Below are 25,279 nucleotides of genomic sequence, written 5' to 3'. Positions count from 1 at the left end.
GCACTTTACATATTAATCAGGTTAGGAATCTGAGAGCACATATCAGGGGATTGAAATATGTAGATTTTGATGATGAATTCATGCTCATCAGAAAACCAATGAATCATCCTAACTTCATTATCAGGAATTATTTGATGGGGGAATCGGCAGGGGGGCTGGGGGAGCGAGGAGGGGAGTACCAAGGGGGAGAGGATTTCTTGGTTCTTAGCCCAGACTCTGTTCTCTTCTAGAAACAGCTTCTGCAGCAGGACCACTTGTTTCCAGGATGTGTGTTCTGAACAGGGCTGCCTCCAGGAGGCCTCAGTGAGGTTCAAGGGCATTGCCTAGTGAAGTCAGACCCTGAGGACCCAGGCGAAGTATGCAGACAGACACAAATGGACTCTGAGCCCACAACTACCTGTACAGTTGCTTGAAGAGACCGGCACGGCCACTTCTGTGACGCTAACTCCCTCAGTGACCTGGGGTAAGGTCTGCCACCTCTGTGTCTCAGCTTCCAGAGATGGAACCAAGGACTGAAACCCCCAAATCCAGGCCTCTTTTAGGTGTGGGAATCCAGCTGAGAAACATACAGACGCTTTAAAGAGTAGAAAGAAGCACTCATATTTTTAAATAGGGGGTCAGGAAGTCCTCACCGAGAATGTGACCTTAGAGGTGACATCTGAGAGACATGGAGGAGTGGGGTGATATCTGGGAGGAAGAGCGTTCAGGTGGGAGGGACAGTATGTGCAAAGGTCCTGAGGTGGGATGAGCATGCCTGGGGTCCAGGCAACAGCAAGGGAGCCAGAGCGGCTGCAGGACTAGATGACAGAGGAAAGGTCAGAGGGGTCATGGGGAAGGGAGTAGGGTCAGAGGGTGCAGGGCCATTAAAGTGGGGTATGGACAGACTTAGAGAATGAACTTCTGGTTACCAGCGGGGGAAGGATGGGAGGAAGGGATAGCTAGGGAGTTTGGGATGGACATGTACCCACTACTCTGTTTAAAATGGATAATCAACAAGGTCCTACTGTATAGCACAGGGAACTCTGCTCAATATTATGTGGCAGCCTGGATGGGAGGGGAGTTTGGGAGAGAAATGGATACACGTATGTATATGTATGGCTGGTCTCCTTTACTGTCTATCTGAAACTATCACAGTATTGTTAATTGGCTATACTCCGATACAAAATTAAAAGTTAAAAAAAATAAAATGGAGTATTGAGATCAAAAGAATATTAAGGAAAGGTGAGAAGAGGACCCAGCAGATAAAGGGCCTCCTCTATGGGGTAAACCGAGGCAGTGAGTGCCTCACAAGCAAAGGGGGGTCAGGAGAGGTTGTCGGGAGAGGAGTGCGGTGTGAAGCGGGGTTTGTGGGGTATGCGTCTTACAGAAGATGACGCTGCTGTGACAGTCTCACGCGAAGGCTGGCACATGCTGGTCCAGGGGTAGGGGGCCTGGAAATACCAAAGGCCTGGAGAGCCTGCCTCCACCCTGGCTCTGGCACGTGCTTGCTGAGTGATGCTGGCGCTCAGGGTCATTACCCAGGGAATGAAGCAGAAGAGCTACAGCACGCTTTCTCTGAGCTTTCCGGAAGCCTCAGATTCTGGTGCTCCTCTTGGCCTGCTCTTCCCTGGGATTCATGGGCGGTGGTTGCTCTCTTGAACAAAGCAAATAAAATATCTTTGGGGTTTACACCAAGCGTGTCTGCATCCTATGGTTGGGTGGACTTTGGGATGGGAGCCCAAGCTGGGGCGGGGGGGAGCAGGATGACCTCTGAGGTCAAGAGGCGAACCCACCCCTCTCTGGACTGCTTCCTTTGAGAGCCACGGAGTATCAGCCCCGGTGTGCTTTAGAAGTACTCAGGGAACTTAACATCCGCGCCCCACTCAGGACAAAACGGAATTTCCTTTTCTCGGGGTGGGATGTTGGGAGCAGGAACAGCTTTCTCTAGGTATCCTCATGGGGTTTCTTCGAGAGAAATACAAAGTGGATCGATTCCGGTTTGACAAACACATATTAAGTGCTCTCCATGAGCAAGGTGCTTTCACCTGTTCTCATTTCCCAGTGCCTTGGAGGAGGGAATTCTCTCCCATTTTGTGGATGAGAAGACCAAGGTTCAGAGAGGTGAACTGGCCAAAGGACTCTGGCTGGTCTATGTTGATGTCAGGCCATCGCAGTCAAAAACTGGTTCTTAGTCACTTTATTATATTGCATCAATTGACTCCTAATTCTCTCCCTGGCCCTGGGAGGTAAATTTACAGAGAAGGAGACTGAAGATCAGACAGGTTAAACACCTGGCCCAAGGTCACAGGGACAGAATACGGCAGAGCTGGCATTTCCTGCCAGCCCATGAATCAGGCTGCTGAAAAACCCTGTTTCTCTTGCAGCTTCCTAACCAAACGTCCCACTCCCCAAATATCCATCTGGGGCTGTGGTTCATACTAAAGGGATATAGTGGAGTCATTACCAGACTCTGAAGAGATAAAGCATTGCAAATTGAATGAGAAAATCTATTTTCACATCCTGATGAAGACATAACTGACACTGAAAGAGTGAATTGTTCTAGAGGAAAACACAGCCCCTGGTTTTCTTTAAAAAAAAAAAAAAACTTGGAGTTATGGCTTTAGAAAAATAGGAGCAGCTGACTATTACAGATAAAAATGCCCTTTTGCCTAATTGGATCTTTAATAAGGAATCCTAATTAATTCCCCTGAATGGAGAACTTTTACACTGGTGTTATCTTGGCCCTGAGCTGATGGGCCTGGTTATTTCCAGATATGGAATAATGAATCTTTCCCAGCCGGACTAGGAGTCGCCAGAGATTTGTCAGCTTCCCTGTGAAAGCAATTACTTGCCTAGGTACCGGGTGGGGGGGGCCGGGGGGAGGTGGAGCTGGGGGAGGGGTTGGGGGAGGGTAACTACAAGCAGAGGGATTGGGGGGATGTAGGGGAGCTTAAGAGGGCATCGTGGGGCCAGGGTTGGGAGAAGATGGGCAACCGTGAAGGAACCTGCTGGTGGAAGGATGGGGGCCACGTCAGCATCTGGGGTGCTGCCTCCAGCTCCGAGTGCAGTCTAAGGGACATTTGCCTTTATGCGGAAAACGTCCCTTGATGGAGCTTGACAGATACAGATAATTGTGAGAGCTGAACGGGCAGCACGTGGAAGTCAGGAAGCAGGTCTGCCTGCGTCTCCTCTTGGCCAGGGCAATGACTGGGCTGTCATTGCCTGGGGACCTTCGTGGCATCCGTCAAGACAGCGTCCAATGAAAAAGGTTATCTGGACAACTCAGGCCACAGACCGGCGATGGGGAGAATGTGGCTGAGTGACACGGGCCATTTGTCTGCGGCGACAGGGCTCTCCTGCAGGGGAAGTCTGCGGGCAGTCTGTCCTGTGCTCGGGGCGTCTGCTGGGCTGGCTGCATGTGGCAGTCGAGGTCTGGGCAAGCTGGAAAGCCAGCCTGAAGCTTCTGGAAAGCCAGCCTGAAACTTCTGCCAAGCACAGCTCAAAGGACAAGAGCCACACCAGGGGAAGGAGTGGGAGCCAGGGCGGGAGCCTCGGGGGCCCCCTTCAGTCTCCTTTCAGCTGGAATTCCCGCCCCAATCCAGGGGCGCGGGGCGGGGGGCGCGCACAGACCCAGAGGTTGGAAGGCAAAGGGCGCTGGCTTCAGCCTGCGACCTGCCGACTCTGTGACCTTGGCCAGGTGACCTTGCTCAGGCTCCATTTCTCACAGGGACTTGAAGATGCACAGGGAAACAATGAGCCGAGATGTCTGGCATGTAGTTGATGCTCTACCAAGAGTGCCTGTCTTTTCTTCAAACCCTCCCAATTCCAGAAAAATCACCGCCGGGGGCGGCTCCTGCTCGAGGGGAGGCTGTGGTGCTGTGTTCACACGTGAAGAGTTTGGAAGTCTCTGTGCGCAAGGCTGGGGTGGGGGAGGCAGAGGGTGAGGGGAGACGCGCCTCCCGCCTGATAAAACTGGGGCCGCTGAAGTTCAGAAAGCTGAGTACCCTGCTCAGAGCCAGGGTCAAAGCCCTGTTGTTCTTCCCTGTCTGTCTCCGCGTGCCCTTGAGGTTACCGCCAAACGGCCTTGGGACCTCAGAGCTGCCTGGCCCAGAGGGTCTGACAACCTCCTGCTGTGGTCTCCCGCTGGGGGCCAGTCTGCGGCTGCCGCCTGACCGATCAGCTGCGGAGGCTGAGACCCAAGGCACCTGAAGGGAGGGGTGCAGCTGTCTGCGTGGAGCACCTGCTGGGAGGCTCCCGGGGTGGGAGGGTGGTGGTGTGGGGGGGGAGAAGGGGGGGCCCTTCCAGGTGCTCAGCCATACAAGGTCAGGGGAAGGACACAGCAGGATTTAACAGCTGGGAAGCTGGTCCCCTTCAAAGTCTTTCTTGTCACATGTTTCTTGCAACTCTCCGAAAGGCCCCGAGAGGGTGAATAAGTTAACTGAGGTCACCAGGCAAGTTGGCAGCAGAGCTGGTATCTGGATCCAACATGGACTTCTAAATCCATGCTCTTCCTCTTGTTCAACTCTGCCTTTCTTGAGGTTCAGGGGTGAGCAGGGAATCCTGGCAATCTTTCCAGGGATGATGAAGGGGAGACCCTGCCGTGTGGTCCCTCTCTGAGCAAGGTCTGCATACCTGGGCTCGGAGCCCTTGCTACCTCCTGACTTGGGTCATGGACACCTGGAGCTGTGGCTTTCTGAGGAACAGCCAGCAGCATCCAAGTAGGAGGATCAAGCCTACTGGGGACCCAGTCAGGGCTGGGGGTGCTCAGCACCAGCTTGGGAGTTAGCAGCCCAGATGCCCTTCGGACAAACATTCTCCAGGTGTGCCTGGCACCAACATCCTTCAAGGAGGTTTCACATGATAATGGAGCTGGCAGAAGAGACTGCAGGAGGGAAAACTGAGAGAAGGGAGAAGCATGGGGGCAGAAGTCACATTACCCCAACCCTCCACACGGGAAGCAGCCTGTGAGCCTCAATAGCCTGTTGCAGGAACAGAGCCCTGGAATTCCCTGGTAGTTCAGTTGGTAAAGAATCTGTCTGCAGTGCAGGAGACCTTGGTTCAAGACCTGAGTCAGGAAAATCCCCTGGAGAAGGAAATGGCAACCCACTCCAGTATTCTTGCCTGGAAAAATCCCATGGACAGAGGAGCCTGGCAGGCTGCAATCCACCAGGTCAAAAGAGCTGGACACGACTTAGCAACTAAAAAAAAAAAAAAAAAAAAAGAAACAAAGGAATAGAGCCAGTTCAGTTCAGTTCAGTTGCGTCCAACTCTTTGCAACCCCATGAACTGCAGCATGCCAGGCCTCCCTGTTCATCACCAACTCCTGGAGTTTACTCAAACCCATGTCCATTGAGTCAGTGATGCCATCCAACCATCTCATCCTCTGTCATCCCCTTCTCCTCCTGCCTTCAATCTTTCCTAGCATCAGGGCTATTCCAATGAGTCAGTTCTTTGCATCCGGTGACCAAAGTATTGGAGTTTCAGCTTCAGCATCAGTCCGTCCAATGAATATTCAGGACTGACTTCTTTCAGGATGCCAGACTCCAGTATAATTCTAGGCAAAACTGAATGCTTAGTTCAAGAGCCGGGGACTTGCTGCAATGGGGACTGTCCTGGGACATGAGGAGAATGGGGTGGGAGATGCAATCCTGGAGGATCAGCGGTGCACAGTGGGCAGGGGCCGCCCTCTGCTGGCTGGGATACAGGACTGACTCTCTACAGACCCTCAGAGAGAGGACAGAGAGGACCCGAGACTCAAGAAGAGCGAGCCAAAAAGCTACTTGAATGATGCAGTCAGGGCGGAAAATGAATCAGAGCTCAAGGAGCAGAAGAGAAGCGGTAGACCAGAACTTAGGGCCTGGCAGGGACAGTGTCCAATTCCTGGCTCCAATGCTTGCTAGCTGTATGACTTTTCACAGGTGTCTTTAACCTCAAGGAGTCTTAAGTTTTTCCACCTAAAAAACAGGGATGGTGGTATATTCTTTACAAGAGTTTTGTAGGGAATGAATGAGATGATGCATGTGAGACCCCTGGAACAGTGCCTGACACCCCCTAGCACATAAAGATCATTCCACCCCTGAAGGTGTATTCAGGCAGGAAGGAGAAGATAACCAGAGACTCCAAGAGGTCAGATAGAGTGCACCAGAGCCTGCTCCAAAGGCAAGGAACACTCCCAGGAGTGGTGGCCTAGGGCGTGTATAGAGAATGGAACAAGTAGGACCCAGATGAAGAGGGTGCAGTGGGGAAGCTGCTGAGCCTCTAAGGTTCAGTGTCTTCTTCTACAAGACATGATTCCTCACTCACAGATGCTGATGAAGATTCAGTGAGGTAGTAAGTGCAACGACATTCAATTTGCCTGCAATGCAGGAGACACGGGTTCCATGCCCGATCTGGGAAGATCCCACATGCCCTGAAGCAACTAAGCTGGTGGGCCCCAGCTCCTAGAGCCTGTGCTCTAGAGCCTGGGAGTGGTGACTACAAAAGCCCAGGCACCCGAGAGCCTGTGCTCCAAAACAAGAGAAGCCACTGCAACGAGAAGAGCATGCACCACAACTAGAGAGTAGTCCCCACTCGCCATAATGGGAGAAAAGCTCTTGCAACAATGAAGACCCAGCATGGCCAAAAAGTTATAAATAAATAATAATAAGTTAAAAAAATTAAAAGTGATGTCATTCAGCCTAGGAACCAGCTGGCTCATAGAGGCAACCAAGACATATTTACCTGCTAATTTATCTTGATATCTGTCCTCTTGCCAAAGGGCTCTGAGGCCAGGCGGGGTGGGATGAAGTGCTACCTGCCTTCCTTTCTGGTGGTGGTGAGATGGGGTGGTGAGACTCTAAGGTGTCAGAGGCTCCTTGTATTCAACAAACTGTCAGCACACTTTGATGCCTGCCTGTTGCCAGGACTCTGGCTGAGCCCTGAGGATTTGGGGATGCCAGATTCAGTGGATGCTCTTCAAGCGTTCATGTTGGGAGAAGGATGTTAGAGAAGCCATGGCAGGTGCCAGCTCAGCAGAACCCAGGGGCGGGGGGTGGTGCAGGGAGCTGGAGAAGGGGAGGCAGAGATGCTACCACAACTCGTAGTTTCAGAAAGGAGACAGCCTTTGCGTGGGCCTCCACCAGGAGACAAGGAGAGAGGTTAGCCTTCAAAGTCCCAGGGTTGAGACTTTCTAGTTCATCCTTGTAACCACAGGGCGTATCACAGAGCAGAATAAGAACCTGGCACAGAGCAGGCAGGCAAAAAACACTTGTTAAATAAATTCATAAAGTCCGTGAGGAGTCAGCGTGTTTTGTTTTAGGAAACAGATGTGTTTGTCCGGCCTTGTGCCTAAACCAAAACCAAACACGTAAGTCAAATATAATCTGGGAATTTCTGTGCCAAGAAATCCAATAATGGAGCCATTCATAAGAAGATCGAGCATTTCTTAATGGGCAAAAATCCACCCCTTCCCTATTATTGCCTTGGCAGGAATTTTGTTCAGGCCCAGTGTGGCTCTCAAACTTGCATCTATTTCAGAACACCTGAGAGAATAGTTAAAAGCACTGAATTTGGGCCCAATCATCAGAAATTTTGGAGCTAGTCGTCTAGGGTAGGATTGAATCTGCATTCCCTACTGCCTTTGAGGCAAGTCTTTTGATTCAGGGAATTGGTTGGAACATCACAATTTGGGAAACAAGGGCTGCATTCTAGAGGGTGTTCTTTTCAGTTTTTAAAAAAAATTTATTAGGCTGCGCCAGGTCCTAGTTGTAGCACATGGGATCTTAAGTTATAACAGTGCAAACTCTATGCTGCATGTTGGATCTAGCTCTCTGACCAGGGATTGAACCCAAAACCTTGCATTGGGAGCACAGAGTGTTAGCGACTGCCCCACCAGGGAAGTCCCTGGAGGGTACTTTTTTAATCGGGGGTAGAAGTGAGAGAGACCAGGGGTTTAGGGGCTCCTGGAAGCTGCCATTCTGGCCACCTCTTCCCCCCTCACCCTGCCCATCACAAGACAGATGTTCCTCAGTTTCTGGGGAAGACAGTCAACTTCTGAAAAGCCCACTTCCTACTTCACTGTTTGATGGCCTTCATCATCTCTTTCCCCAAAGCCACCCACCCTCCACCAGTTTGTGGTCCTCCACTTTAGGGCACACGGGGACCCCGTGGGAGCTTTACAAACACTGAGGCTTGGCTCCCACCTCTGGGCATTGTGACTTAACGGATCTGGGTATTGGTTCTAACGGGCATCGGGGTTGCCCTAACCGCTCTACATCCTATATCCCTGGCTTCCCTCTGGCCCAGAGATCCACATTAATGGATCACCCTGCTTTCTCTGAATCTCCCCCTGGGCCATATCACCAGGGACCAGAAGAGGGATCTGGAGGAGAAAGATGAAGCCATATGGAGGGCCAGACTTGGAGGATGGAGGCTGCAGACTGATGACAAGTAAGAGGATCCCCGGAGGTCGCAGAGTTCACGCCTACAGTGGGGAGCCCGCTCATCACCCTGATTGCCTTTTTCCCTGTCTCCCTGGGCTTGGTAGGCAGGAGGCAAAGAGCACTAGAAGGACTCCTGGTGGGATAGGTTGCCAGCAAATTGATTCTGCCCCAACCGTGGGGCAGGCGGAGTGAGCAGCGCTCATCAAACCTCTCGCCTTCTCCCTGCCAGACCCAGGGTGCTGCGGCTCAGAAGGAAGGGGAGGCTGAAACTGACGTGGCTGCAGAGACTGACATCAGGTGCCAGACAGGAATTTGCTTTAACAAACTGTCTAATTTTAACCTCTGTCTCCCAGACCAAAACTCTTTTGAAGGGAGAAGGAACAAAAAAGAGAGTGATATTTAACGCATTTCTATTTCTGTGCTACATAATGTCTCTGTGAGGTGGCAAGTTTGAGCCTAATTGATTTCTTAGTCAAAAGGAAAAAAAAAAAGTCAAAAAGGAAAAACAACAACTGAGAAACCTAACCTCACGTTGCAATCAAACCTCTCCAAGTCTGTCGACTGCTGAGCTTTTTTATTTTTTTAAAACTGGCCAAGTGACTTGCATAATTTAAGATCCTTTCTAGCACTGATCAGCCTGCTCTGGCCAAGCAGTTTGCTGATTAATTATTAATCAGACTGAGTTTAGGATGAGTAATCAGCAAGAGTCAGGGCTAATTTGCAAATGTCCCCCAGGAAGGTTATTACTTAAAATACTTGGTGGAGAGGCTCCGCGTTAACCTTTGCAATTAGCCACAGGACACCGTTACCGGTGAGGCACAAGGAGGCTTCTCCTCCCAACAAACCACTCTCGGACACCTACTAAGTGCCAAGTCCCGCCTTTGTAGCTTTCCAGGTTCTGTATGCAGCGGCAGGGAAGGGAGAGGATAGAAAAGAGACAAATACAGAAGCCAGAAAACACCAGGGCTTGACAAATACCTAAAATCAAACAAGATGTCACGATAGAGCGAGGGGTTCCTTTAGGTTGCATGGGCAGAGAAAGTCTTATTTTAAGGAGGGGAAATTTAAATTGAACTCTGCATTTCAAAACTGCAGAGGTCTTTGTGCATGTGTGTGTTTCTTTGTTCTTTTAGCTATGAAGAAAGGGGGTCTCAAACCCTGGAAATAGCTAGTGCAGAGACCCTAGAAGGGAATCTGCTTGGCCCATCCAAGGGACAGGAGGAAGGTGAGTGTATCTGGGGCATAGTGAGTGGGCGTGGGTGGTTGGATGGACGTCAAAGAGGTGGACAGTAACCCAGTAGTGTAGTTCTTGTAGGATTTGATTCTAAGTGTGATGAAAAGCGGCTGGCAAGCCTTAAATAGGGGGGAGATAAGGTGATGTGTAAACATCAGCTCCTCCAGTTGCTGTATGAAGAATGGATTACAGAAGGGGTAGAAGCTGTGAAACAAAGCCCTTGAGCAGACAGATGCTGGTGGCACAGAAGGAGTAGAGCAGCTTCCTCAGGAGATTAAACAGAGGTGGAGAAGGCTGGGAGAGGACAGATTTGGGGCGGGGAATGTCCTATGTCCACAGATAGATGAGTAAGTAAACAAACAAAATGTGCTACATACAGACCATGGAATATTATTCAGCCTTAAAAGGGAATGGAATTCTGATACATGCTATAATAGGGATGAACCTTGAAAACATTATGCTAACACAAAATGTATGGATGTGAGAGTTGGGCTCTAAAGAAAGTTGATGCTTTTGAACTGTGGTGTTGGAGAAGACTCTTGAGAGTCCCTAGAACTGCAAGGAGATCCAACCAGTCCATCCTAAAGGACATCAGTCGTGGGTGTTCATTGGAAGGACTGATGTTGAAGCTGAAACTCCAATCCTTTGGCCACCTGATGCAAAGAGCTGACTCATTTGAAAAGACCCTGATGCTGGGAAAGATTGAGGGCAGGAGGAGAAGCGGGTGACAGAGGATGAGATGGTTGGATGGCATCATCGACTCAATGGACATGTGTCTGGGTGAAATCCGGGAGTTGGTGATGGACAGGGAGTCCTGGCATGCTGAGGTTCATGGGGTCGCAAAGATTGGGACACGACTGAGAGACTGAACTGAACTGAACACAAAAAGAACAAATATTGTATGATTCCTCTTGTATGAAGTCCCTAGAGTAGCTGGATCCATAGAGATAGAAAGCAGAAGGGTGGTTACCAGGGAATGGGAGGGGATGGGGAGTTACGTTTAATGGGTTCAGAGTTTGGCTTTGGGAAGGTGAGAAAAGTTCTGCAGATGGACAGTGGTACTGTGTGCATAACAGTGTGAATGTACTTAGTGACACTGAATCACACACTTCAACATGATTAAAATGGCCAATTTAACATTATTTTACCACAATTAAAAAAAGTCTAAAAAAAAAAGTCTGCTTTGAAGTGCTCATTTTGAGATTCCATTAAGATTTTTGAGATTCCTGTTCATATATATGGATCCCAAAAAGGTCCCTCAGGGCTGAATATTTACACTGAGAGTCATTGGTGTGTAGGTCAACCTGTGACTCACCGAGATTACCTGGGAAAGAGGGTGAATGGAGAAGAAGAGGGTCCCAGGACCCCTTGCACAGTCCACATGTAAAGGGTGGACAGAGGCTGAACCACAGAGAAGACAGCAGAGGTGACAGAGAAGGAATGGCCATAGGCAGCTAGCTATGTGGCTGCAGGCAGCCCAGAGAAGGAATTAGTTTAAGGGCAGACGGCCTGTGTTGGATGTGGCCAAGAAGCCACGTCCCATGAAGATGGGCAGTGACACTGGTCACTTTCCAAGGTCAGTTTTAGCGGCAGGTGGGGCAGATACTGAGAAAGGGACCTGTCTCAGCAGGTGTGGTGGGAGGATGGGGCTGCGTGATGGGGGGTGTTTGGTGCGTGCTGTTTTTGACTTCAGATGGTAGATACAGAACACGTCTCTATGTTCTTCAACATTAAACAATGTTTGATAGGGAAGGAAAAAAAATGATGAGTGAAAAAAAAAAAAGGAGATGACTCCAGCAGGGACATCTTTGGAGAAGAACAGATCTGGAGCATAAAGGAGAGGCTGCTCTTTGACAAGAGCTCCTGCATTTGTCTACTGAAATTTGAAGTGAGGCAGAAAGACTCGCTCACCAGTCATTTCATCTGCTATCGTGTTCCCAGGCACCCTTATGGTTCGACTGGACCATGTCAATGTTTTTTTTTAATTTTTAATTTTATATTGGAGTACAGCTGATTAAAAATGTTCTGACCGTTTCAGGTTGACAGCAAAGGACTCAGCCATACATATACATGCATCCATTCTCCCCCAAACTCCCCTCCCACGCAGGCTGCCACAATACCTAGAGCAGAGTTCTCTGTTCCATACAGTGGGACCTTGTCGGTTATTCATTTTAAAGATATCAGTGTGTACATGTCCATCCCAAAGTCCCTAACTATCCCTTCGCCACCTCCTGCCCCTCTGGCAACTAAGTCTGTGAGTCTGTTTCTGTTCTGTATAATAAATAAGTTCATTTGAATCTTTTCTTTTTAGAGTCCTCATATAAGGGATGTCATGCTGTGTTTCTCCTTCTCTGACTTACTCCACATGACTATTTATGGCCAATGAAATGTGAGTGAGAGTGATATGTATCATATCTGGGCTGGGGCAGTGAAAAGCCCATGCTAGATTTGCCTCTCTCTTTGCCTGCTATGCCACTGGGGAGGGCCACATATTCCAGATAGTGGAACCACAAGGTTCTAGGTCCTGGATACTCCTGGGTATGGCTATGTGGATTAGAGAGACCCCCAGCACAGACGTGTAGCATGAGCAGGAGATAAACCTTTGTGGTGTGACACTACTCAGTGTGAGGGTTAATGGAGTTCAAAGAAGGAAGTGGCAAGGGATGACGCTGGGGTGGCAGGCAAGGGCTGGACCAAGAAGGGCCCATCAAGGGCTGGGATTTTATTCTGTAGACAATGCAAGATGATTGAAAGCTTTTGCCTGGGGCTTAGCATGTCAGATCTGCATTTTAATTAAACCATTCTGGTAGCAGTGGGGAGGATGAATTGGAGAGTGCCAAGAAGCTGAGTGATCAGCAAGGAGGCTATTATGACCCACAAAGAAGAAAAGATGATGGGCTGAACTGGGGGAGTGGTAGTCAAGACTGTAAAGATATTCCACAGGAGGTTCATTGAGGGGAACTTAGCAATTAACTGAATGTGACTGGTGAGAGAGAGGGATTAGACAGGGACAATTCCCGGAGCTGCGGGTGACTAGGTAGAGGGTAGTGCCATAAACCAAGAAAGGAAACAAACCTGCCCACTTTAGTCATCAGCTACGAGTGAAGTTGGGACCTGTTGAGTCAGAGGCATTGGTGAGACATGAAGAGAGAGCTGTCTGATAAGTACCTGGCTCCGAAGTCTGATGCTCAGTGGGAGGACAGGCGAGGGAGCCACATTGGAGAGCTGTAAACAGACAGATGGTTTATCCGAAGCCACGGGAGCAGATAAGTTTACCCAGGAAGAGCATGGGGCAACGGGCAGAGCTGTTAGGCGAGAACAAAATCTTGTGGTCATTGAAGATGACAAAGAAGGAATGGTCAGAGAGGTCAATAAAAATCATAAGAGCAGCCTGAGAAAGAGAAAAAGAGAAAAGGAAAGTTCTGGAAGGAGCAGAAAGCAGAAAGCAGAAATGTAGAGTAATGCAGAAGTATGCAGTAGGGTGACACCTGAAAATGAGCTTTCGGCTTTGGCATTGGAAGTGTAGTGTCTGGTTCTCTGATGATGATCTTACTGGGAGTAGTTTCAGGGGGAGGCTGGAGGTAGAAGCCATGGTGAAGTAGGTAGAAGTTACTGGCGACCGAACACTTAGAGGCAGCCAGGACAGACCGCCCTTCCAAGAACTTAGATGCGAATTTCCCAGAGATGCTGGAGTTCTACCATCCCACGAAGTCTCTCCATTTCGTCCAAACCAAGCCTGCCGTCTCCCTTCCCAAATGACAAAATCCATTGAGTCTAACAATGTCATTTGCCGCTTCATCAGATTAGCAAATGCTAGTTTTCCGCTTGCACCTTGCCTCTCTGGTGAGTCTGTGTATGGTATTGCCCGTCAGCGACCGGATGAGGAGAAACGGGGATTAAAAGAAGTATAAGCTCAGGGATAGAACTAGGTCAGTCTGAGGGAGCCAGGAGAAGTTGTAAAAGCAAGGGACAGGCAAAAATCAGAGTGAAACACGGGCTAGGCGATGCCAAGAGCGCGCAGAACAAACATGTGGGAAGGAGACCAGGACTGGGGCCTCGAACATTCTGAACGAACTAACGTCATTCTGGAAGACGGATGGTGCCAGAACCAGGGGCCTCTGGAAGGGCCCAGAACAGCTCCTTCCATCTGTCTTCCCAGCTCCACTGGGTACCTGGCAGCTCCTCCAGAGAGGTCGACAAGAGCATCTCACTGTCTGGTGCCCTTCACGGTCCTGGCACGGGCCGCCACGCAGACGCTGCGCTTATTACCAGCCTGTTGCACGCAGTTGGACCCACGGGGTGCAGGCCAGCTGCCCAACCTCGGCTTCCCACACACAGAACTTGGCCAAGTCGTCAGCTCTAGAGGAGACGCTATGCCGACAGCGGACGACCCCGGTTCACTTCCCGCCCCGTCCAGCTGCGGCTCGTGTTCTCTTTCTGAGAACAAGTTCTCAGCGCCGCAAACAAGAAAGTCATGCGGCGCGTGCAGAAGCCCCAGCCTCGCGCTCCAGATCTCCAGTCCTGGGCTGCCAGCAGCATGCCAGGGCTCTAATCCTTTCCCACTGCTCAGCTGCAGAGCCTGTAATGCCACTTCCAACTCTGAGAGATACGGGAGATGAGATTTTAAAGGGCTGGTTATTTATGGCCTGGCTCCTGATGGAAAGAACAGATGTAATTTCATGGGCTCCATCAGAAGAGAACAGCTTCTCGGGCTGGTTTAAAGCATTGTGATGTGGCAGGAAAGGAGAGGGAAGCGAGGTTGTCACAGACCCACGGGGAGGCAGGAGGTTCTGAGTCTCAGCTGGAATAGGCCCATCCCCTTGCCAGTTCTGGGTGCCACTGGGCTTAACAGCCTCAGTCCTGCACTATCTCAGCTGTTTCATGAACATCTCTGCCAGTCTGAGACCTTGGCCCTGCCTTGCTCCTGATATTCAAACAGACTGAAACCCCAGAGGACAGGCATAGACCTTACACCACTTGCCTGTATGAAGTTCAAACGAAAATAGGGCATTGTGACGTGGGTCTTTACACATGTAATTCCCTCTGCCTGAAATGTTGATCCTGGGGGCCTCCCACAGTGGCCCCTTCTCAACAGTCAAGTCTTAATCTTAGATCCTATCCCCTCAGAGAGGCCGGCCCAATGCCTTTTACTTAAGGTCTCCAGAGCTATCATTCCCCATCCTGTTTATTTCCTTCGTGGTACTCATCACAGCTGTATTTTACATATATTCTGTGATTCCTTTTATCATGGCAGTCTCCCCGGAGTAGACCAGAAGTCCCACAAAAACAGGGGCTTTATTTGTTTTCTCCACCACTGTATTCCCAAGGCCAGGCTCAGTGTCAGACAATGCAACGGCTTAAGTAGTTTGAATGAATGAATGATGACGGAAAGATGTTGGCAGGGAAGATGGAGGTGGTAAGGCTGACCGAGATGATGAAAGGAGCCACTGCTGATAAAGATGATGCTGGTGCTGATCCTGGGGATGAATTCTCAAGGCCCTGCCAGAATACGTACTTAAACACCAAACTTTTCAGCCATAGTTATTCCTGTCCTATGACCATCTCCACTAGTCTCATCGCAAAGAGTGTATATCAGTAACCAAGGGCAACCGTGCCCCTGTGTCTTCTTCCTCGCTGTGGCCTTAACTTCCTTCTCTGTGCCCATTTCATGCTGGGGAGGCCAGCAAGCATGACCACCCCCAGCCCTGCTCCTTCCACTGTGTTCCTCTGCCGAATGATCCTACCACAGCCATCAAACCAGACACGGGATTCACCCCAGACTCCTCCCCTGCCTTCCTTCCTCTTTTCCAATGAAGCCCCCAAAGCAGCTGATTCTGTATCTGAGGTGTTTTTTGAGATCGCCGCCTCTGCTCCATCCTTTACAACTGCCACAATTCAAGGCTGGATGGGCTCTTGCCTGAGTGCTCACCGAGTTTCACAGCTGGCTTCTGAACCCTCTACGAACCCAATTGAGATTCAGGGTGATCATGTTCCTTCTCTGCTTAAAACAGCTCAATAGGTTTCTTTAGTCTGTGGAGTCCTCTCCCCGCTGATGAACGTGGGGACAAGGTTCCTTACGACCCACGCTCTTCTGTGCCCGTCTCAGACCTCGTATCCTGCCCCTGCTCTCCTGCACTCTGCACCCGCTTGCAGTGCTCCAAACACACCAGGGCTCTTTCTGACTCCACGTCGGTGATAAACTTTACTCACCCCTCAGTTCAACTCCAAAGTCATACCATCTGGGACTCACTCATCTGAGTCCTCCCAGTAGCCCCTCTATTGTGATGGAAGACTGAGTCCTTTTAGGAGGACATTTTTTGTTTCTGACTTCCTAGTGACCTGGTATTCCTTTGGTGAACCACTTCTTTTCCACTCCCAGTCAGAGGTTTGGGTAGAATAGATAGCTATGTGACCTGGGCCTGGCCAGTAAGAATATCATCTAGCTATATATTGATGTTGAGGGCAGAGTACGTGATTCAATTCTGGTCCAATCAAGGACCATCTGAAGGCTTTTGTGGGAACCATCAGGAAAGACACACTTTCTTTCTGCTAGGACTACTAAATCAATAGGATTGGAGGAAGCTGATGGTGGTCAGCTCTGCTGCCTCATGGAGAAAGTTTGCCTGAGAGTGAAGAAGACCCAGGAAGACAAAGCTGTGGGAGGGGGGGAAGAAATTACAGATGACCTTATCTACACGCCTTGATCCAGCAGTGCCTGAAGCCAGCATGGACTTCTCAGTTACATATTCCCTTTCTAGCTTGAATCAGCTGGAGACGGGTTTCTACATCTTGAAAAAAAAGAATCCTAGCTATTACATTTCCTTTTTAGCCCCAGGGGAACTTCTGTATACCTCTAAGAAAAGTACCTAACACATGCTATTGTAAAGCACTTAATTATATGCTTAATTATATGCCTCTTTGCCCTGATTATGAGCTCCAGGGTCCTGTACAATGCATGGCTATTACATAAACATCTGTGGAGTAAATAAATATCTCCCTGGGGATGGGACTGTGTTTTTGTCTCCCTAGCACCTAGCAGAGCCTAGTTCATAGAAGGCTCTCAATAAATGATTACTGAAAATAAATAGGGAAAAAGTAACAAAGAATGAAAATGATCTAAACCAATGGTTTGACAAAATATATGTGAATGAATAAATAAGTGAATAGTTATTAACAAATCCCCATTGGCATGCTGTTTTCATTCTAATTATATCTGAATCTAATGACTCCTGAATAAAATATCTAGTTAAAAGTCGCTCAGATCAAACGGTTTTAGTTGGCTCAAATTCCATGGGCAAAATGCTTAATAATTAAAACTCAGTGTTTCAAGAGGAGAAATTGTTACTAGCAAAATTTCAAACTGAATGTCTGTATAGTAGATGAGAGTTTTGTAACCCCAACTATAAAAATAAAAGCAAACTAATGAAGGGAAACAAAGTAAAGAAAAATCCTCAAAGTTGAATTCAGAGAGTAGGTTGAACATGCTTTCTAGGGAAATTCTCTTTTCAAAAACAGCTGAAGGGACTTTCCTGTGGTGCAGCGGTTAAGACTCCACACGTCCATTACACGGGACACACGGGTCTGATGTATGGCTGGGGAATTAAGATGCCACATGCCTTGGAGTACAGCAAAAAACAAAAAACAAACACCCCCCCCCAAAACAAAACAAAACAAAACAAAACAAAACAGTGGAAGTCTATTGGGCAGCCCTGGGGGCAGGACCTGGGAACAGTAAGCATTGGAGTCTACTCTCTCCTCTTCTTCCCCAGGTGGAAGGGGCTGCAGAGGCTCAGAGGTGATGGCAGAGTCTCCAGGGTGGGTGCATGATAGAGAGAATCCTCCCTAGAGAATCCCTGGGACCAGTTCCTGGGCCTGTGTCTCAGGGGTCAGGGAAGGGAGCTCTTACACTGGCCAGAGACCCAGGCAGCAGCCCCAGAATGAGGCCCCCCTGCCCCTCTTCTCCCTCTCTCACATCAAAACGGTACCCACCCTTCAAGGCCCGGCTCGAATGCAGACCCTGCCTGGAGGCCCCAGTCTCCTGCCCCAGGACAGTGTCCTCCTCTAAAACCCTGCAACATGCTCTCCTTCCTTTTCTTAGTTTGTATGTTCAGTGGAGGCAAGGTTGACACATAGAGGTCTGTGGGGGACTAGACCTGAGGGCACAGAGGGAATTGGCAGCAGATCCCAAATGACTGCAGTGAAACGGAGAATGAAATCCAAGTAGACTGAAGGCAGCAAAGAAGAGAGCCACGAGGCCGGGACTCCCGGTACAGACGGATCCACGGAAGATGGGGGAGCGGTCCTGGGTCTACACAGAAACCCCGGACGCAGGAAGGAGCTTTGAACTCCCTTACCATACACACCCCCGTGAACACACCCCTGTGGCTGGCACTTCAGCTGGCCCCAGGGAAAGGGCGGCTTCCACCTTGAGTGCAGGTCAGGCCTTGTCTGCCCTCCCCATCACAGGAAGAAACAGCCATAGGGGTGGAGGAGGCAGTGGAAGGGGAGCCAAGGAGGGAGCAAGGCCCAACAGGTTCTGCATCCTCATCAATCCGAGACAGCGAGAGGGGGCTGTCCCTCCCCCATCTCTACAGGATGTCTTCTCCACACTCTGCCCCTCCTTCCCAACCCTGCTCCCAGGCCGGCCCAGAGCAGCCATCAGCAGCTGAACGAGTTGACCTGGCCAGCCCAGGGCCCGCGTGCAGGCAGAGAAAAGTTCTGCTGCTCACAATGTGTTCACAGCGCGCAGCTCTGGGAAGACAGTTCCAACCAAATCACCCCCACCTGCTGACTCTGCAAGGGTGTCCTCCTGTCTGACCCAGGGGCTCTCTGCCAGTTCCCCTCACATGGTGCCCACGTAATTCCCCAGAGCTGGGTCAGGCAAGTGTCACTCTGCCTGGTGAGCTGCCACTGGGCTTGCAGGCTGGGCCATGGCCGCGGTGGGGTCACCAAGAATTGGGCGAAGCTTGGAGTGGCCTCATTGTACCCTTTTCCCCTCAGAGAGAGCACCTTGCTTCTAGTCCCCATCCCAGGACTGGGTCAGGAAGCAGTTTACATGTTTACTCCTTCCAACATGCCTTGTAGGTTGGTACAATGAGCCCCATTTTTCAGATGCGGAAACTGAGGTTTGGAGAGGTTAGTAAATATCCCAAGATTACACAATGATGAAGAGGTGGATCTGGGTTTTGAGCTCACGTCTGTCTGAGTCCCAAGTCTGCTGTCTCCTCAGTTAGATGCCAAGGTGCAGGCTTGACACCTAAGGTTGGAGACACTACACAGACCTCGCCCCCGTTCTTGGAGGGGTGTCTGGCTTTCTCTCCTCTCATCCAGCCCAGGGGAAGCTCCTGCTGAGATGCCAGTGGACAGAGTCCAGCATGAGGCAAAGGGGAGAGATTCTGGGTGGATTTTAACTCACTGATTTTCTCCATGATGGAGAGGCCGCCTCTAATGGCCTGGCAATTACTTCTCCTCATTATGATAACATGATCCTAATTCCCTCCAGGGACCCAGAAGCCCGGGCTTTAAGAGAATCTTCTGCATCCCCCAGTCCCAGCCCTCTGCAAAGTCTAGGGGCCTTATGAGGAACTGGAGCTGTGGTGAGCATATTTTCATAGAATTGGAGAGGAAGGAATAGGGCTCCCTGAAGATCACTGCCAACAGATGGGGTCAGAGCAGAACAAAGACCACTACACACCCCTGAGAAGGATCAGTGAGCAAAAATTGGTCCCTAAATTGAGTTCAGTGAACTAGAAGTATGTCTGTGTCAGGGGGTTGACTTGGTGATGTGTATATGGCAATGATTTGGAGGAGCGTGTGTCCTTTGGCTGTGTGAGGCTGTTGTATGTGTGTGTGTGGTGGGGGAGTAATACCAAAATCTGCTATGTGGATTGTAACTCTCAAGTCAATTCAAGCCCAATTTGGCTCCTGGGCAATCACACGCACAAAAAGACAACGAACTTTAGGGAGAGCCAGTCTAAGACACTTGGGACCCCCCCAGCATGGCAGAGTTGCAGGCTTCAGTGCTCACCACAGTAACAACCTTTTCCCACTCAAAACATGTACGGTCGGATTCCCAGAGGCCAGGGATGGACAAGCACAACAGGAAGCGGTAGTCCACCGATTGATGCACATTCATCACAGGACTTTACAGTTATGGGCAGACACCATTATCATGTACACCCCTCCCACCCCCGTCTTTCGTTATGTCAGTGCCATTGATTATATCCTGGCACATTTTTGGCTTTGAGTTGTCCTTTGTTTCATGAAATCGTGTTCTGAAGAGTTGGCAGTTTTTTTTTTTTTCCTCTAATATCCTTATTTGGCAAAATAAAAAATTATCAAGCCTATGTTTTCCCAATCATTTGGAACTTGAAGTCCATGAAGTCCAAACCCTAATTTAAACTCTCCTGCTTACATCCTCCTTAGAGGGGGAGGAGAGTGTGGGAACTGAGTCAGGGACAGTCCATGCCACCATCCTCTTCTGAATCATCACAGATCTGCTACCGGATAGAGGAGGTATGATTTAGTCACTAAGTTGGGTGTGACTCTGCGAACCCACGGACAGGGCCCATCAGGCTCCTCTGTCCATGGGATTCTCCAGGCAAGAACACTGGCATGGGTTGTCATTTCCTTCTCCAGATAAAGGAGATAGTGGTTTTATTTTTTTACCTCCTCTCAAAGGTGTATCTGTTTCCTCAATAGATGAAGGGATGTCTACTTGTTCAAATTCATCTTCCAGGTGTTGTCTTTCTCTGCTTGGTGCAGAACTCAAGAGAACATCCTAAAGTCCTATTGCTTTTATCCGCTGATAAAAGCAACACACTCATAAACCAGGAGCATCCCACTTTCACACGAGCCCAGGGATCCATAAAAGAAAGGGGCTGGGCAGTGAGCGGGTTCTTTGCACAGACATCCTGAGCCTGCAGGTTTGTTCATCCGAAACTGCTATGCAGGGATAAATGAGAACAACAAATGCATCCTGCCTGGCAAGGGTGACACAGACCCTGAAAATGATTATAATTTAATCTTACAGCAGAGTTCTGAATGACTCCCTTAACGATTTCCTCTGCTTAATTCCTTCCCCACTGAGTGACTTAATAGGAAAAGGAATACTCTTTCACATTTGTTTTCCTCCAGAAGTTTGGACAACCGCGTAGACTCACACCTGGGGGTGGAAGCTGTGGGAGACCATTTGGCCCACGGATAAACAAGTGCATCGCAGGGGCCTTGGGGCTGGAAGAGAGAGAACCAGCAAGGATATCCATTTCGGTATCTGTTTGCAGAAGTGGAAACTTGGATACAATCCATTAAGAGACCTGACGGAGTGGACTGTGTCAGTCTCACAAGGGAATGCACCACAACTGTGACAGTCCTTCACAAACATCGCATGACGTAGTGTGCTGACGTGGCTAAGAAGACGGGCTTTTAAGTCCAGCTAACCTGGGGTGGAATCCCAACTCTGCCCCTTACTACCTGTGTGACTTCAAGCCAGTGACGTCACCACCCTGGGCCTCAATTTTCCTCCTCTGTAAAAGGAGGACAATTATGCTACCTACTTCATAGAAGTCTAAATGAAATTACAGCTATAAGAGCTGAGAATCAGCCTGCCACATAAAAGCTCAATAAATACTGTTTATTTACTAAACAAATTCTATTCTCACACCTACTGCATTTCAGAGACATGTGTAATGATATAGGAAAAATTTTCATGATATAATGTTCAGTTAAAAATACATAGTTATGACATATTTTCAGATCTTAATTTTTTAATATTAAACATTTACATAAATGGCCAGCTAGCTTGATCTAGGCAAAGCAAAAAGGCCAAAGGGGAATACATCAAAACGTTAATACTTGTGGGACTGCCCTGGTGGTCCCGTGGTTAAGAATCTGCCTTGCAGCCTAAAAGAGGGGGCCGTCTGGGGGAGAATAGATACATGTATATGTATGGCTGGGTCTCTGCTGTTCATCTGAAACTATCACAACACTGTTTCTTGTCTACACCCCAATACAAAATTGAAAGGTTTTTCAAAACATGAATCTGCCTTGCAATGCAAAGGACGTGGGTTCGATCCCTGATTGCAGAACTAAGGTCCCATATGTTGCTGGGCATCTAAGCCCACAAACTGCAGCTACGGAAGCCCAAGCGCTCTGGACCCTGAGTGCCACAACTAGAGAGCCCGTGAGCCACAAGGAATGATCTCGCAATCTGCAACTAAGACCCAACGCAACCAAATACAAAAAACGCTAATACTTGTTATTCATTTCCCTATACCTTTTAGTATTGTCTATGTTTTCTATAAGGAGCATATGTATGACATTAATGATCAAAAAGTAGGTATTTTACAAAAAGAGGGCAGGGAGACAGAAGGTCTTTGGACTGGGCAGGTCACTGGGAGTGCAGTTCAGTGGACAGTCATCTAGAATGCATCCCAACTCCAAGCGCCAAATATCCAGTCACTGCCCCTGGACCAACCTCCATATAGCAACCAGCCATCAGCTCATGTCTGCCCCTCTCACCACCCCATCCAGGGTGGTAGATGACCTGACTTGGCCAACTTTTTGTGACACGCTTATGACACCAAGGTCTTCTGACCCCTAGGTCAGCACACCTTCTAGTACAACATGAAATTTGAGCTTCCTGGTCCCCAAAGCTCAAAGTTCATATTTGGCAGGAGTCTGTTCCCACTTCATCCCTCTCAAATAGTCATGCTTGGTGCCTGTGGGGGATTTTTCTGTTCTCCTCACTCTCAAAGGGCTGTGTCTTACTCAACTGGCCTTTCTACAACAAAACCTGGTATAAAAGCCGCTCTTTTTCTGCTTCTCCCACCCTTCCTCCCCTTCCCTGCCCATGCCTCTAGCCTGCTGACCACCGTGTCTGTCTTCCCAAGGGACTATCCATCCCTGACGCTTGCAGCTGCCACTTTCTGCTTCACTCAGACCCCTCAGTGACACCTCCTCCTTCTCAGTCCCAGGCAGCGAGCCCCACCCTCCCCGGCACCACGCAGCCATCGAGACCGCCAAGAAGCACACCAGAGCGCATCCTTCTGTTGGCTCCCGATGTTCTGACCCAGGTCCCCCTGCTGCCCTCGTCCTGATAACAGAACCGCCAGAACACAAGAGCACATGGTGAATGTCACGCCACCATTCTCGAGGCTTGTCACCCAAACAGAAAGCTCGACAGTCCCTAAGCTGGCCCCAGCGAGGGCCCACCCCATGGGTCCAAGCCTGGGAGACCACAAGCAACCAAGGCTGGTAAGCCTTCATCATCCGTCTCCTCCCAAAGCTGCCAACACGAGTCTCCATGGCAGCAGAGACGGCTCACAAAGCCCTGCCTTGTGGTGAAGCCAAACAATAGGAAGTAGGTTAGTCCTCCTGCAGGAACCGAGACGTGATAATGCCTCTCCCGTCTCAGAACCCTGGGCATGGGAAAAGCAACTGCCACTCAATGTTCTAGCCCCTTTGTTAGATGCCTCTAGAAATGGAACAATATTTAAAATCATTTCACTGAGACCCCATCCATGTCCTGAGAACACTGTTAGTCTCCATGCAAGTTCCTTGACCAAATTCCATTCTGATATTCTTCAGCAAGGACATGCTTCAAATCAGGTACCAAAATCACCATGAAAATTGACCCCAGCTCTGAAAATATGCAGTGACTTCTCCTTATGAGGAAAGGAAACTCGCCAGCAGGGGGTAGAGCAGGTGGCAAAGGGACCTCTGGCTGCAGGTCTAGGCGCCGAGGGGACTGCATCCCGGGAAGCCACAGTTGCAGGGGACAGGGGGAGGGGGAGGGGAGGGGATGCATGCTTACCAAAGGGAGGAGCCTTCGGTCCCTGTGACTTCCAGGAAGTCGTAACCGTCCTCCAACTGGAAGTCATTAAAGACCAGGGCGATGGTGTCCCCCAGCTCAGCCAGGATGGTCCAGGTGCAGTCGGCATTGTTGTGGTACTCCGAGGGGAAGTGTGGGCTGGAGATGATGCCGCTCTGGCCCCGCAGGGTCCCGCCGCACGCATCGTCCGCTGTGGGCAGAGAGAAGAGGCTCATGTGACTCCAGGTCCTGATACTTAATCATGTACTTCATGCACGAGAGGCAGAGAGGACCCTGGGACATGACCTGCAGTGAGGATGTGCCACAAACTTCCAGAGCCCTCATCAGGCACCAGACCCTGTTCTGAGCATTTTAGTTCTTCTTCTCATTGAACAGATGAGGAAACCAAGGCACAGGGAGGTAAAGCAATCTGCCTGAGGTCACATAGCCAACGAGCTAGGTCGGCGAGCTGGGTGAACTCTGCCTGTTGGAGCTCGTTTCTAGCTACAACACCACACTGTTGGGCAATGACCAAGCAAAAAGGAGAAATCAGTTGTCGCGCTTATTTCCACGGTCACGATTGTGGTGACCAGGACCTTTTTTTCCTACCAGATCCTAGGAAACTTTAGATGTGGAGGTGGAAGTGTTAGTCGCTCAGTCATGTCCAACTCTTTGTGACCCCATGTACTGCAGACTGCCAGGCTGCTCAGTCCATGGGATTAACCAGGCAGGAAGACTGGAGTGGGTTGCCATTTCCTTCTCCAGGGGAATCTTTCCAACCCAGGGATAGAATCTGGGTCTCCTGCATCGCAGGCAGACTCTTTACTGCCTGAGTCACCAGGGAAGGTCTTGGATGTAATGGAACAAAACAAAAGCTCATCACAGTTCCCTGAGGGCAAAACTCAAAGGGCATTCACAGCCTGGCCAGACCTCTGCAATCTTCCCTCCTGCTCCTCCGGCCCAGGTCAGCTCGGTTTGAGCGCTGGGCGTGGTCACCCCTCCTGGGCTTTGCTCACGCCGCGCCATCTGTCTAGGATGCCCCTTGTCCAGAGGAGGTCTTCGGATGCTTTGAGAACCAACTCCAATGCCAGTTCTCAGTAAAGCCTCATTCCCCCATGCTTTTAATAACTGCTCCCTTCTCTGGGCTCCTGAAGCAAAGTGTGTGACTTCAGACATCATACCTGGCACTGTGTGAATGACCTGTCACCCGTCTGTCGGTCACTCTAGGTTCTGAACTTGCTGGAAATCCCAGGGGCAGGGACCATGTCTTCCTCATCCCCACCGCACATCCTGATGGAACCACTGCTCCAGCCTAAATCCCCGCCGAGACTTGATATCCAGAAACAATGATCCCAGGACCATGCTCTGATATATATGATAGTTAAGAACACCGGCTTTCCGAGTTTTGCATGCACCCCTCCCCTGCAGCTTATAGCTGGGTGGCTTAGTGGAAGTTATCCAGATTTCCTAAGCCCGCCCTCCTGGAGCTTGTAGGCAAGTGGTGGGGGTGGTTTAGTCGCTAAGTTGTGTCCAACTCTTGTGACCCCATGAACTGTAGCCCACCGGATTCCTCTGTCCACGGGATTTTCCAGGCAAGAATACTGGAGTGGGTTGCCATTTCCTTCTCCAGGGGATCCTCCCCACCCAGGGATCAAAACTGCATCTCCTGTATTGCAGGCGGATTCTTCGCCGCTGAGCCACCAGGGAAGCCCCTTGTATGCAAGTAAGGGGTCGTAATCCACTTAGCAAAAGCTGTATTCGAGATGTGGACTAAATTATAAAGAAAGGGAAAATGTAATATCAGCGTTCAAATGTGTATCAGAGGCAGCAGAGTAA

At 49.8% G+C, this 25,279-nt stretch overlaps 1 protein-coding gene across 1 annotated transcript in view; it reads right to left on the bottom strand.

The window, feature by feature from the left end:
* CSMD2 (CUB and Sushi multiple domains 2) overlaps positions 1-25,279 on the bottom strand; it is a 677,437-nt gene that overhangs the window by 396,745 nt on the left and 255,413 nt on the right. Inside the window, exon 5 of the mRNA XM_065930495.1 lies at positions 23,447-23,654. Within this exon, the coding sequence (XP_065786567.1) occupies positions 23,447-23,654 (208 nt within the window). The remainder of the gene's footprint in view (positions 1-23,446; positions 23,655-25,279) is intronic.

The sequence above is a fragment of the Muntiacus reevesi genome, chromosome 1, assembly GCF_963930625.1.
Source record: "Muntiacus reevesi chromosome 1, mMunRee1.1, whole genome shotgun sequence".
In the NCBI taxonomy this organism is placed as follows: Eukaryota; Metazoa; Chordata; class Mammalia; order Artiodactyla; family Cervidae; genus Muntiacus; species Muntiacus reevesi.
This window is presented reverse-complemented; position numbering and strand designations above follow the sequence as displayed.